This window comes from Haemorhous mexicanus, chromosome 1 (assembly GCF_027477595.1).
Source record: "Haemorhous mexicanus isolate bHaeMex1 chromosome 1, bHaeMex1.pri, whole genome shotgun sequence".
In the NCBI taxonomy this organism is placed as follows: domain Eukaryota; kingdom Metazoa; phylum Chordata; class Aves; order Passeriformes; family Fringillidae; genus Haemorhous; species Haemorhous mexicanus.
Genome location: NC_082341.1, coordinates 90,903,184 through 90,917,971, shown reverse-complemented (window position 1 = coordinate 90,917,971; position 14,788 = coordinate 90,903,184). Strand labels below are relative to the sequence as shown.

Genomic DNA, 14,788 nt, shown 5'->3' with positions numbered 1-14,788 from the left:
TTAATGGAAAAAGAACATGAAGATTAAGTTGTATTACTTGTGATTTATACTACATAAGCAAAAAGAAACAGTCTTGATTAAGACCACAATAATATTTTTAGCTGAGCTTTGCTTCCCTCTGCCAGAGTTTCAACACAGACATTGTGCCTTCATGTGTTCCAACTCTTGTCACAATGGGAACTGATTCAAACCTACATCTGCAAAATATGCCTGGAATATGAAGAGTATCCAGGTTTCTACTATTTATTTATTAAGAAGTCAGATGTTATGTAGTGGCTCTGAATGGAAAAAAATAAAACAGGAGTGAAAATATATACATACGTCTTTATATATACTATCTTTAAATTACAATTACAAGAGGTATCTGCAGTGAATTCAAAATTCACCTCTTCTGCTGTTGTTTTAGTGATCCTTAAGACTTCTATCAGAGACTCATCTTCAACCAAAGAGCCTTCTGTACTGGTTAGACGGCAAAGCAGATTATCTTCAAGCTCCTGCATTTTCCTTTTGTTGGATGTCACCTGTTCCATCAGTTTGATTCTTTCTGCTTCCAGTTCCTGTATTCAAGAAGTTTGCCATAGAATATTTAATGTCAATTAAAAGAAAGATTCCATATAAAGACACAGAAAATGTGACTTCATGCATGTAAGAGTGGGAACTTTGTTGTCTTTTCCATAAAATACTGAAATATTACAAAATATGTCTGTACTAAAATAATTTATATGCATGCTGAATATATACAATAAAGTAATTTATATGTATCCTATATGTATTTGATTAATGAAGCAAATTCTGGAGAATGAAAACACATCTGAATTACCAGGAAAATCTTCCTCATAGTACAGCACACAAACCACTAAAGATAGTTTCCAATGGCAAGTGATAAAAGCCACATTACATCGAGTACTTAAAATTAAATCAGATAAAGGCCTGAAAGAAGCTTTGTATGGCTGGATTTTACATTGTGAGCAAAACTGACTGGATGACCTTTTCCATTTCTAATTTTTGCTATTCTGTGACTTTGAAAGATACAATCCTCTACTGCTTATAAAACAGGAAATGTTACAATTATTATCTATGTCATATGGATTTTTATGCCCTTTCTACAAGACAGACAATGACAAGGGGAAAAAGGCAGACAAGTCAACAGAACGCCAGGTGAAATGAGGCATCTGTACAGCACAGTCTGCACAGCTCAGGGATACTTTTGCTGGCTGTCTTTATTTAATCAATCCAGTCAACCTTCCTATAAGAAAAGGATTGTTAATAATAACTTATCTATACCTATGGCTTCAGTTTATTTTCATTTTTGTCAACATGTCAAGCTAGAGAAAAAGGAGATGTACAGAGTTATATAGTACAGGAGAGGTTCTCCTGTATTTCAAAGAAGTGACAAATTTCTTTATTTTTACAAATTCCTCACTTGGAAACCTGTTTAAAATATGTTCTAGGGCTACAGAGTGTAGCTCTGTGCAAGCTACAAGTGACTGCATCCCAAAAGAGGGGAATGGCTTAAGCATCAGTAATTCAGCTTTTGATATTTACTCCTCTTTCTATACCATTAATTCAAAAAAATATTATTACTATACAAAAGGAATACTTCCACAAAACACTCAAAAATACATTTAACTACATGCTTAAATTCCACATAAGGATGTGCTTTGTTTAAGATCAGACACTTTACCCATACATTTTATAAGTCTGTAAAAGGTATCTTTCAGAAAATTATCAGCAAGTATACCAGAAGCAAGTTTTTGTTTCACAAGGGAATTTCAAAACTATACTTGTAACATAAATAATAGTTGTTCTGAACACAAATAGTGGCAGCAACTCCATTATCAAAGTACAAAAATATGCTGATTTTTTTCCTATATTTACGGGATCAACCTGTAAAGCTGAGAAGAATAAACACTTCTTTGATCACATTTCATTGATCACTGGAGCAATTTTTAAAAATGTCTTGGTTCCTTTAATCTATTACTTTAGCTTAAGGATCATAAAGTTGTCTCTTTGTAATAGAAAATCTGTTCTTCAGAAGCTCTGTTCTTGCTGGGTCTTTTCTTTGAACTAATTTTTTCAGAATCCCAGTGGCTCTATCTACACCACAACATTCACCTCTTACTGAGACAGAAGAGACAACAACAACGATGTCTTCATATCTGCCAAAAGAAGTTTATTAAATGTTGACCAGCTGCAACCCTGTCCCTGGGCAGCAAGTAGTGCCAATATTAACCAAGTTCCCTTGCAACTCCATTCAGCTGATGTACAGAACTGGAATATTTTCAATGACTATTTTTGACCCAATGCAGTCTAGGTATTGCTGCATACATTCAATATGAATTCTCCAACAGTTCTGTCCAAGAAAAAAAACCAACACAGAGCAAGGGTATCTTGTGGGAAGAGGATTTTTATATGTAGGTCATGAGAAACCTATTTCACTTCTTTAACTTCTATCTTGATTTAGACCTCTCCCTCCCTTCAGAGGTTAGTCAGGTTACTCCCATTCACTCCTGCTGATGCTGTTTGATTTTGCTTACAGAAACCTGCATCTACTGGAGCAAAGATTAAAAGTTCTGTGTCTAAAGCATTTGTCCCACCCTATTTTTCTCCAGTACCTGCTGTTACAGTCTTTCTGTTTTCCATGGAAGAATTCACAGGAAGTTTGTGCATTACAATGACTTTCCAGCCTCCGTTTGTGACTGTCAGACTGAAGGAAGGACACCTTAATTCCAGTCATTACTTCAGTACAGGCTCATTTTGAGCAAAGTGGAAGGGTGTTGGCTGGAGAAAATGACAGCACCACTAAAGAACTCTGGTTAGAACATGCTTTGGGGAAGTCAAAGGAAGAATTAATTCCTCTAGGTAGGCAACTCCTCTCACATTAGCAAGCCTACCTGAGCTAGTTACTGAAAGCAGCAGCTCTGCTAATGCAAACCTCAATTTTTTTTCTCTCACCTGAGAGAGGATTTTCTTCCTTATATTAACTTCCACATAATCAATGCAAATTTTAGCAAGAATAGAGTCAAGTCAGTGTTCAAGGCTCCTTAAGAATCTTTTATCTCCTTGCACACTAGAGCCTGGCTGGCAAAAGTAGTTCAAGTTCATAAGTATTTTTTCATGTAATTCAAATTAAGTTTAAAAAAGAATTTAGAAATACAAGAGATTTCTGACTGAACAAGAAGCCCTTTCCATATATGAAGGAATAAAGTTGTTTTATGTATGTCATGTGCATTCCAGTGATGTATTTTTAATGAATAATTTTCTTTCTTCTCTTTCCAAGGCCAGATCCTAAAATAAATGTTTAGGTTCCCCCATTCAATTAAAAAACACCTCCACATTGTATTTCAGCAAATGCACAGCCTTTAAACTTTCATTCACTTTTTCTTCTTGCATTTGATTTCAACCAAGCCACTGAATATGTATGCACTCCTGGTGCAGAAACTGAACAAGCCTTCCCTCTATTCAAATACTGCAAGACTCCATACCTGCCTTTCTGTGAGGATGACACGGCCAAGGAGCTGATCTTCCAGCCCTTTCATAGTAACAGTAAAGTCAATCACAGTTGTTCTTGCACTAATTTCTGGAGTATAAACAGGATTAGCCACCTTTGTTGTCATATAGAGGGTAAACCCCTTCATCAGATCTACCTCCTTGTCACCTACTTTCACCTGAAAATAAAAAGCATTTCTCAGTTTTCGAAAGCTGTATTCAGAAAAACTGTTATTTTATCTGATGAAAAAAAAAATCTATGAACTCTTTTTTTATGTTTTCATTTACACTTTTTAAACTTTCTGATTAAGGCCAAAAAAGCCCCTCAAACAACGCCATGAACTCACTACACATTTTCTAACTGTTTTAAAGGTACAAATCATGTCAGTATTCAGACTACCCCATACCCAACATCTGTCCTGTTGGGTTTTAATTTCATGTCTACAATTCATCTTACTTTGTGTGCTGAACCAAATTTTATGAAATTTTTTTCCAAGATGTTATCTAGAGCAGGATCAAGTTCCTCTCCAATGTCTTCAATTAACAGAGGTCGGCCAAGGGACAAGCAGTCTTCTATATGACTTCTGAAGAACTTGTGGCTCATAGCAGTAACCTAGGAAGATTGAGTCACAGTCACAGCCATGTGCATTTGAAAGCACACAGAAAACAGCATAAAATCTATTAAAGCTTTAAAAAATTGTACTCATCCTGGGATATATATGCAAATGGTTACATTTTAGGGACCAAAACTTGCCTCTGCTGACATGAATGGAAGTTTTGCTTTCAGCTTAGGAGCATAGGAGATCACATTTCTTTATTGTCACTTATTTACTTTTTTATCTGCATATCTATCTAATGATTGCAATATCTTAATATCTCCTAAATATAAATAGATTTATGCTTAGACCACTAATGTGAAGTACAGAAATGTTTATGGAGTTCAGAAAGGGAACCAGTATTGTATAGGAGACCTGATCTGACATCAGATGTTCAATTTCCAATTCAGTTCCACCAGTCTTAAAATTGCTAAAAGTCACACAGACTCCTTTTCATTTATTCAAATTTAATATATTTAACATAATTCTTTTAGATGATAATTGAATAACCTTTCCAGGAATCTCCTAAATCATGGTTTTCGGGTAGTTTTTAACCAGGAAAAAAAATTAGGATAGACATGTTTTTAAAATAAATCCTTGACTTGCAGGCAAAGCTCTTTGAAAAAGGTATAATTAAAATATCTAGAGGCACATTACACAGAATTAAACCAGTATATTATTTAAAAATTAATACTCTGTTCTACCACTCTGCACTTTTTGTTTGTTATCATGCAGACATATGTATATCCACCAAAAGAGCATGTTCCCTACATTTTTATTTCAGATTCAGCTGAGGGATAAAGCTAGTGTCTGGATGACCAACAGCATAACACCAACAAGACCATAGCAAATTACAATATCCCAGATGTATGCCATCATTTAAACACTTGTGTATTTAGAATCTTGATATAACTCTGTTCCCCCTGGACTTACTGGGGAGAACTCAGAGCAGGAGATAAAAGTCTCCAGGAAGGTGGAGAATGAGATACAACCTTTTACCTCCCTCTTTGTTTCTCTTTCACTACAGCAAGCAATTAAAAGATTCATGGTAAAAATAGATAAGCTAAAGTACATCAGTCTTTTTTGCCCTGTTATTGATAACCTGATATAGGGTACAGGTTCTGTGTCAGTCTTGTTTTAGTTTCTGCATAAGTATGTACCAATAAACATCAGATTTAAATTACACATGGCCAAAGCTTGATGACATAAATGACACACACATTTTAAAGAATTGTAAACTAACTGCTTACCTGAAGTCCATTATTCTTTTCCTTATTTTTGATCCAGATCTTTCCTTGACCTTGTGGATCAATCAGCAATGGATATCTAGATGCTTTTGTGACAATAATGCCATTTTGAATTGAAAGGTCATCATTTGGAAGACCCTGGAGGTTCCATTCACTCACTGTAGCATTGTCAACAAGCATACCAGTAAGGTTCAAGTTCTAATAGAAAATATGCAATTACAAAGTCAGTACCAGTAGCAAACATGCAAATACAAAATTAGTGCCAGTTAGAGGATCTATACTAAACCATCTCCTAGATGGTTTTTCTTCTTATTCTGATCAGAATGCATGATGGAGTGTATTTGGTAGTTATTGTTACTGTTTCTTTTCTTAAAAGTTCAGTGGCTCAAATACTGCAGTTGAGAAGTAACGAAAGTGAACTCTGTTGAGGCTTTGATGTCCATCACAGACTGTCAGAAAAACTCTGAAGCCAGTTCAATATCTAATGACAAACTGATTTTTTGCCATTCTTAATAGCAAACACTTTTCCTGCCAGTTCAAGTGGAATTGTCATCTTGCTCACAAGATCTTCCACCTGCTGGAAAGTGCCTTCCAAGTACAGGATGGCTGTGGGAGACTGAGAGAAGAATGTGCAGATGTGGATATGGATCAGTAACCATGAACTATCATGAAAGATTATTGCTGCTAAGCTAAAACCCTTCACAGTTCGCATATTCTCCTTAAGTCTGATTTGCACTTGTCAACTAACTTGCTTTATTTTTTTCACTCTAAAAAGTGACTGCCCTCTCAAAAAGGTGCATGTGAAGAAAAAACTGCTGAAAATAGCAAACCAAACTCTCCAATTTAGAAAAGCACCTTAGTAAGGATTGAGAATTTTAAAAATAGAAAAATTGAAGGTATTTCTTTATTTGCTCCTTACATTTTTCATTCAACAATTCCTACTTGTAGGCTTTATCTAGACACGTTTGAAATAAAGACATGAAAGAAGGAAAGCAAAAGCCTGTAAATCTTATGAAAATCACATTATTCAGCATCTGAAGCCTAAAGCAAAACTTCAAATGCCGTGAGAGTTATGATACAATAATGAGACTTAATGATACCAGTGGTTGCAAGATGCCAAAGCTTTTTTACTCCTTTGATTTTTTTACTTCTAAAATTATTGAAGGCTCACGATGAAGCAACACAAACCATCCTCAGAAGACAGAGAAATTTTAGGAATCAAGTTTCCATTTGTGCAAAGGACAGAAAAGCATTTAATAGGCAAAGTTTTCAGCAATTGGAACCTAAAACCATATTTAGCTCTTTAAGCAAATGAGTAGGACCTAAACAGCTTTGAACTTTTTCTTACCAACAGCAAGAAGTATCAGTCACCCTGCAACTCTGAAACTCAGCTAATTTAAGTGCCTAACTAAACAGATAAGTGGCTAATTTTAAACAGATCTTTGTAAATTGTTATGCCTAAATGACTCATACGCCCACGGTCAGTTAGTCTGTGACAAAGTAAGGCAGATGTCAAGCCTTGTGCTTTCCTGCAGGGTGAAGTATCAAGAAAGGCCCATATGCTGCCTTTTGTGAGTACCTAACTCCCTGGGAAAAATCAAAACTCCCTTCATTACAGTATGATGGAAATCATAATTCTGCCTTTAACTGGAACTCTAAACAGAATGATAAATACATTTTGAAACTCATTAACTATGGTATCCATCTAACTAAGACATCCTGGGGGGGAAGGGGGGAGCAACATAGAAACCATAAGAAAGTATTCCTCAAATTTTCAAGGATGCAGCCAAATAGTAGTATGGTCAGAATATCCTCATGAAAGAAGAATTTTAGTTCTCTATGTATTGCTTTCTAAGGACATTATATATCCAGTTTCTTATCTTTAAACGGTGTGAATCTGAACAGATATTCCCCAAAGTAAGTAGCTTTTAAGAACATTTTGTACACTGAACTTGGGAAAGAGCCTCCCTGGGATGAGTGTATTTAGGATAACTCCCATGCCACACTGGTTAAGAATATTGCCTGAAACTTGCACTGCTCCTGATACTTTATTAATAAATCCATCTTGGCCTTACATATTTTTTATCATCAGCAGCTTTCAGAGAGCTTTACTGGGTGGGTCAGAGTCATTCATCTTTAAAGTCATAGCATAAATTAGGCTGGATTGCAAGTTTCCCTCTCTCAAGTCAAGGTTAATCAGCATTACCTAGAATTATGCTAACCTAACATTAAAAATAATAAAAAATACATACAAAAGTAACTTCTATGAAGTGAACAAACCCCTCATGGAAAAGAAGTCTCCTTAATAGAGGTTTTAAGTGCTAAATCCCAAAAACACTGAAAAGAAGATGCATATCTCCCTTTAGCTGTTTCACAATGATACAGATGTACACAGGTTGCTCAGCAGCTCACAGCATTTTTCAGCAGCAACTGCTTTGTCAAAATCTTTGACAGCTGAAAACAGGAAATGTTTGAGCTTAATGCCTCAGCTCCTGTGCTGAGAGGAAGAGAGAGTCCCTGAACTAATTCTCCAGCCTTTACTGCTGGAAGTAAATGTACACAGGTATTCACAAAACCAAGTAGAAGACACCATAGATTACTCAGAAAGACAGCTTTGATTACTATGGCCTAAATTCTGCCTTCAGTATGAATATGTCTTCCAGGTACATGCAAGATTGTAAGGCAGACCTCCTAAAAGTCATGGAATAGGAGCCAGGCTGCTGCTGGCCATGAGCAAAGCCTCTGCATCAGAACATCTGCCAGGTCTGGCACTGCTGATGGGGTAATGGTAAAAGCAAAGGATGAGATTCATGCAAGGTATCCTGCCCTGCCTCATAGTCCCAGCATGCAGGTTGCTCACTTTAATAAAGGCAGAATATGAAGTGGCAGGAAACAGAAACTGAATATGGGACTGTAGCTCCATCTGCATTTTGGGCAACCTCTGCCTGCACAGACACAGGCCAGGGAAGGAGATACTGCAACATCAGCCTCCCTGGAGCAGCCTCACTGATGACAAAGGTGCATGGATTTAAAAGCTAACACTGGAGCAAGCCGTGCCAAATGCTTTCTACGAGACACTTCAAATTAAACAAAATTAAATGTTGTGGGTACACAGCAGAAGGCATGACAGGAGGGTATATACTGACAACACACAGAAATGCAAAGGTGGTGTCTCCTCTTATGAAATGATAAGTGTATTCTAAGATGATAAATTTTACTTTGTTTCCTGTATTATGCTATTTCTCCCAGGGCAGCTGATCTCAGACAGCATTTCTCTCTCAGATTTGCCAGAGCAGTGTCCTACATATAAATTGTGAAATGCCTGACAGTGTAAAGAGGAATTTAAAACATATTGGTTTAGAAGCTCTGTTGTCAAGTGTTCAGATTTTTTATTTATTAAAAATTTGATTGAGTGTGACAGTCTGTATATAATCTTCCAATTATGTACTTTTCTGGAATGAAATGCTCCGCATATAATTTCTTAGCAAGGCAAAGAATAAGGTCAGAACAAAACATGAACACTTACTTTACTGTATGGAATCTTGCTATTGTCCATCTCTTTCCTCCACAATTGGAGTAGCAAATTCCTGTACTCCTGATTGAAAGGTCCAGAATAAGAGAGAAATCCAGTGGCCAGTAGAACATTCCCCACCAAATTAATAATTTGATTTTGAAAGCTTTTGCTGCTTGCTGTCCAACGAAGCTTTATGTAAAAGATTAAAAAGAAATTAGCTTAAACAGACACAAAACTAACAAAAACATCTAACTTAAAAACTTATCTCGTTCTGTTAAGTAATTTTTCTTAAAAACATGAGTATTTTTTGCTTTAAATCATTCTTTTCAGAAGTAGAAGTTTGCTTGGAAGTGATGGCAACCACCTGACCAAGTGGAGAAAAAGCATCTTTGGGAGCAGGCTGGTCAAACTGGTAAGAAGAGCTTTAAGGGAGGAATGAAGGGTCAGGCAGAGGAGGGCCAATAGACATGTGAGGAAGTGGAGGACAGGGCTGGCAAACAAAATATGTGGGGTGAAATAAACTGTAGGGACCTTGTAATCAACAAAACTGAGCCAATGGAGGACCACCCTAAGGATACCCATAAAAACAAAGTGTCCACCAGACAGAATGGTGGGGACAGCTTTCATACTGCTTATAGGACACAAATTATCACAGCTGGCACCTCTCTGAAGTGTTTCTACATGAATGTGCACAGCATGGAGAACAAAAGAGGACTCTCCATGTGGTTGCAGCATCATGATATGATGAGGGTCATGGGAACGTGGTGGAAAGACATCCACAACTGGAGAGCTGCATCAGCTGTCTATGGGCTTGTTGGGAAGGACAGGTTGGGAAGGTGAGAAGAGGGGTTTTCTTTCATGTGAGAGGGCAGTGGAATGCATGTGGCCAGTGTGGGAGATTCGAGGATGGACAACATGCCAGTTGGGAGCTTATGGGTTAGCATCAGAGGGAAGATCAGCATGGGAGATGTGTGTGTCTGTCCCAGACAATGTGATTAACAAGAAGTAGATGAGGGGAAGAAACCTTGCATCCACAGGCCTTGTTCTACATGGGGAACTTCAACAACCCAATATCTGAAGGGACAACACAGAAAGACACAAGCAATCCTTGAGGCTTTAAGGAAGGCATCGACAAAAGTTCTCAACACAGTCGAGTGAGGATTTAATGAGGGAAAAGCAGTTTGCTTAACATCAGACTTGCAGATAAAGAACTAATCAGGGATCTAAAATCTGGGGGCAGCCTTGGCTGAGGTTGTTTAGACTTGAACACAGAGAGTGCAGGGGGAATTTGTACACATGTACTTATGTGCACAAATACATGATAGGAAGTGTAAAGAGGAAGATGTTAGACTCTTCACTGGTACTTTGTGAAATGACAAGGGGCAATGGACACAAATTGGAATATAGGATATTTAAATTCAACAGACAAAAAATCCCTCTCTTTCAGAGTGGTCAAAAACTGAAATAGGTTGACAAGGGAAGTAGTGGAATCCTGTAAGATATTCAAAACCCAACCAAAATATGCCCTGAGCCTTGAGTAGGGGGGAAGAAGGGATGTGTGTTTTGTGTTAGATGGTCTTCAGAGGTCCCTTGCAATCTCAATTATTCCAGGAGGCTGCAATTTTATAAGTATTATTTTTCATATGCTAGAAAAAAATTAAATAATTAACTAATATTTTGCTTATTAATTTCTTTCCAGATTTCTGTTCCCTTGCAATCACTCTGCATTCAATCTTATTGAATGTATGAGTATATGCATGTTTCAAGTTTAAAAAACATACCTTTAACCCAGTGTCAGTTTTGCCTAATCCTCCAAGTACCATACAGAGTCTTTAATTGTTTTTGTCTGAATTTTCAAAAGTAGAGTGGAAAAACAGCTCTTACAAAACTTCATAGCACAAAGCTTGGTAAAACCCACAATAAGGCCTATAATTTCCTATTTTTGCCTTGCTCTTAAATTTAGAAATTCACTGAAAAAATATGAAAAAGCATCTAAGATTTTTGACTGATGTAATTTGAAGGGCAGCAATGCAAAGATATGCTGAGGTGCTGGCTTTACAGGACACAATGGCTGAAGTCAGAACTCTCATAAATTTTGACTTTGTGTGAAATCAATGAAGGAATTAACAAAGCAAATAAGAGGGAGGGAAAGAGTATCCTGTTTCCTCTGAAAACCTTCAGGCTGAAGCCAGAAAGATCTGCATAGGAAAGGTAAATTTCAAGCTCAGTGCAGAGGATAACAATTAGCCCATAATTCTGTAAAAGGCTCCAGTAGAAACCTAAGCTTCAATTATAATTCAGGAAATTAGTCAAGCTTCAAATTTGTATTCTTGTATACTTGGTGAGAAAAAGAGAGTAATCCTTCTTATAAATATTTTAGGGCAATTATTTAGGTTAAGCCTAATTCCTCTTAAAAAAGCTAAAAGGAACTTGGTTCCCTGGCTTTAAATCTGAACTTCATCCTCATATGAATCATATAACATAAATCTTCATGCAGAAGAATTAACACAAGAAATTGCTTTACTTTTTTAGGCACATTAACATCAAGGAAAACAACCATACATATAACTAAAAAAAGAGTCCTGTGATATCAAGATGTCACCACGCCTTGAGTTTGCTGAGCACTGCTGTGATCATTATGGAGCATTCTCAAACTGCACAGCTACTTTGTGCTGGAAACCTGCACACGTGTGCTAATACCTTTTCTCCCCCTAATCCTTCAATCAGAGCTGAGGCATTGTTCATCTTCCTTCTGCAAGCCTCAGCATCATCGAGCAAGGCCTGCTTCTCTTTCACAGCAGTGTCATACATGGCTTGTACTTCATCCAGCTCCATTTGCTTCTCGTCCAGCTGATTTTGTGCACTATTCAGCTCCATTTGGGCAGCTGCAAGTCTTCCTTCCTGCAAAGCTAAATTTGCCTACAGATATTTAGAAGTAAAAAGTAGTTAATACCTATTTTTTGGCAGAAGCAAATGACATTCATTTAATGGCACATACTGTACTGTGTTGGCTACTTTTAAAACTAATACATGTTCTAAGGTGACAGAAGTTTTTTCTTTTTACTTCTGGATCAGAAGCACAGCATTAAAGTTATTCAAGTTAATCTTAAGATATTTAATAATATTTTCAGAATGGTCTATTGATCACACAATGACCAATGATTTCAATTCACAATACACTTGAAATAGCTGCATACTAGGTATACGAGGCAATATATACAATGGGTTGCCTTATATATATGCCTCCTGTAATATATTCTCCATGCAAAAGAAATTTAATACTGTCTTCATTAATTATAAAATAATAAAAATTATAACATACACTACTCTTCTGATTTCTTTTTCCATCAATTACCTCTACAAAAAAAATATAACAAATGTATTTTTTGCTCCTCTGGAAAGTAAAACTCCAGAGACTTTTTTCACATTTTTTTATAAATTTGCATGATGACTTACCAGTCATTTAAATGTGGCCTTTTAACTTTTATATTCCTAACAGGGTTGAAAAAATATTCTGTGAATTCAGAAAGTATTTCCATATACATTTGCAAAGGATTAGAGCCTAACAAATTTCTTATGAAATTCACACTTACAGATAAAGGTTGCTTTCATTTACTCTGAATATTTAAAAAAGCTTGTTTAAATATCATGTATCTTATTTCTGTTTTTTTCTTCTATAAGAGTTATGAAGATGAAAACCAAGAATCTGTAAGACCTGTTTTATTACGAATATGAAATTTGACACTTGCATTACATCACACCAGAAAAGTAGCAGTAAAAGGCATCTCTCTTAAGGGATAACTCCTAATCAACAGCATAACCATGGTTGGGGTCTGGTCTATCTCAAAAGTGTGGTTTGTGAGCAGGGAATTAGAAAAGCATATCTGTACTAATCAATGAAGTAGGTTAGTAATGTCTGTGTACATGTATGTTGCATACATGTGTATTGCATACAGATACTGCAGTACATCACATGTATCTCTGCCAATCTATATTAGCAATCTAGGTATATGCAGACAGTATATGCTAGAGAATAGCACTTAAAAATAGCACTGTCAGTAAAATTTCATCTACTGTAGCCACCTGCTATGTTGACAGATCCCAGAGACAAAAACATATTTTGGAATATAGATGAACCAGTAAAATGGCTGCTCATAAAATTTCCATCATGCAAGAATGCTGAAATATTTTTACCTCGCTGTTTATCAAAAAACACAATTAAAGAGCATTGCTTAGAAATAAGCACTGCTCAATCAGTGAGTTTTGATTAAACCCAGCTAAGCAGATTTCAGATCAGCTGCCAGTATGTTTTAGTGAATCTTGGACCATTGGGCAAAGTTCCAACAGCAAAGGAGTTTTTAGGAGGTGATGCAGTATTACTGTCCCCCCCTGCACCAGGGGAAAGGGTGAGGTACAAGAGAAAGAGGGAGAGAGATAGTGCAGGGTTCCGTCTGCATCTGAATAAGAAAGGCCTGACAACAACTGGCTTAATAAGACAACTTCCTTTAAAAAAGTCATAAGAAGAAGACAAACAGTGAGTAAACTTTATATCCCCTCAAATAATGGACACCCCACATTCATGCAGCGTCAGAGAGCCAGGATAGTTTTGCCCATGGTATCCTGTGCAGAGCAGATCCTGTCCATGAAGAGAAAACTTTCTCTTTTGGCCATTCAAACTACCTTAAACCCCTCTTATTATTCTGTCTTATTAAAGCAGATGCCTCATTTAGCCATCTGTTGTCAGGCCTTTCTTCCTGAGATCCAAAAGGAGCCCTGCACCAGCCCTCTTCTACCTGTTCCCACCACCTTCCCTACTGCAGAGCATTCTCATATCCTTAAATTCTCTGAGGGCTAAAAAATCGAAGGATATGATGACATATTGTTTCAGTCCCAGCTGACAAATACTGAGGTTACACAGGAAACAAGATCTTTGGAGGGCTGTGAATAACAGCCTTGGCAGAACAGCTGGAATAACAGAGAACTTACACCTGGTTGTGTGCATTCATATAACACCTTGACATTTATCACAGCAGGATGTGAACTTCAATGCAAAAGGATGGGCATGTGAATTCCCAATACATATGAGCAATGATGCCTTGTAAATATGAAAAGCAGGTCCCTGTGCAGCAATAAACTACCCAGAAAAGTGCAAAAGATGGATGAAACAAACTTCCCCCTTCTTAAAAACTCTTAAAAGGCTATCAGCTTTGAAGATGTAGAGACAGCAAAAAAATATTTCAGATAAGTACAAAAAAAAAAAACCACTATATTGTATTCTAACATGAAAAGAATCCCTAAACTTATTTACACAAGATTTTACATATTTTCTGGAAGATAGCCTATGTAAGAAACTATTTTACAGACAATTTAACCAGAGTTCTCAGCCATTTTCAGGGCAATCATAACAAAGTATAGGACTAGTTTGATTTATAGGCTACTTGATCATGTGATGAACAATGGTTGGTGGCATGAGACCGACAGCTTACATATCAGGATGACCAACCTATCTGATTCCCAAAGGCAAAAAGACTGCTTGGTTCAGATGACCCTTTGAAATCATCACTATTTGCTTTCTTCTTGTTTTTTTTTTTTTTTTCCCCAAACTCAAGTTTTCAAAATTTCATGGGTGCAAACACAGCTTTTGTATTGACATCAGTGTTAGGTTGGCTGGCAGCCTCCTGTATAGGGCTCTGCCATGAGAGCAGGAGGCAAGTTTTGCTGCCAAAGAGAATCTTCTGCACAAGAAGACTATTACAGCTGCAATCAGCTCCATACAAACATTTCCAGCCAATATTAGGCAGGAAGGAAACATGTTTCCCAACCACTAAGAACCACTGTAGCCTTTCTAATTTTAGTGGCATTGCCCTGTGAACAAGCTTCACACCCCTCATTTCATCCCTCTGCATCACGCAGCAGAGCAAGGATACACAATTTGCTCCAGC

General features: G+C 36.9%; 1 protein-coding gene across 1 annotated transcript in view; it reads right to left on the bottom strand.

The window, feature by feature from the left end:
- The window catches only part of LOC132332073 (dynein axonemal heavy chain 5-like), a 154,739-nt gene that overhangs the window by 41,038 nt on the left and 98,913 nt on the right, over positions 1-14,788 (bottom strand). Inside the window, exons 60-65 of the mRNA XM_059856007.1 lie at positions 11,547-11,765; positions 8,859-9,035; positions 5,336-5,530; positions 3,947-4,102; positions 3,486-3,668; positions 387-557 (exon numbers count right to left, since the gene is read on the bottom strand). Coding sequence (XP_059711990.1) covers positions 387-557; positions 3,486-3,668; positions 3,947-4,102; positions 5,336-5,530; positions 8,859-9,035; positions 11,547-11,765 — 1,101 coding nt within the window. The remainder of the gene's footprint in view (positions 1-386; positions 558-3,485; positions 3,669-3,946; positions 4,103-5,335; positions 5,531-8,858; positions 9,036-11,546; positions 11,766-14,788) is intronic.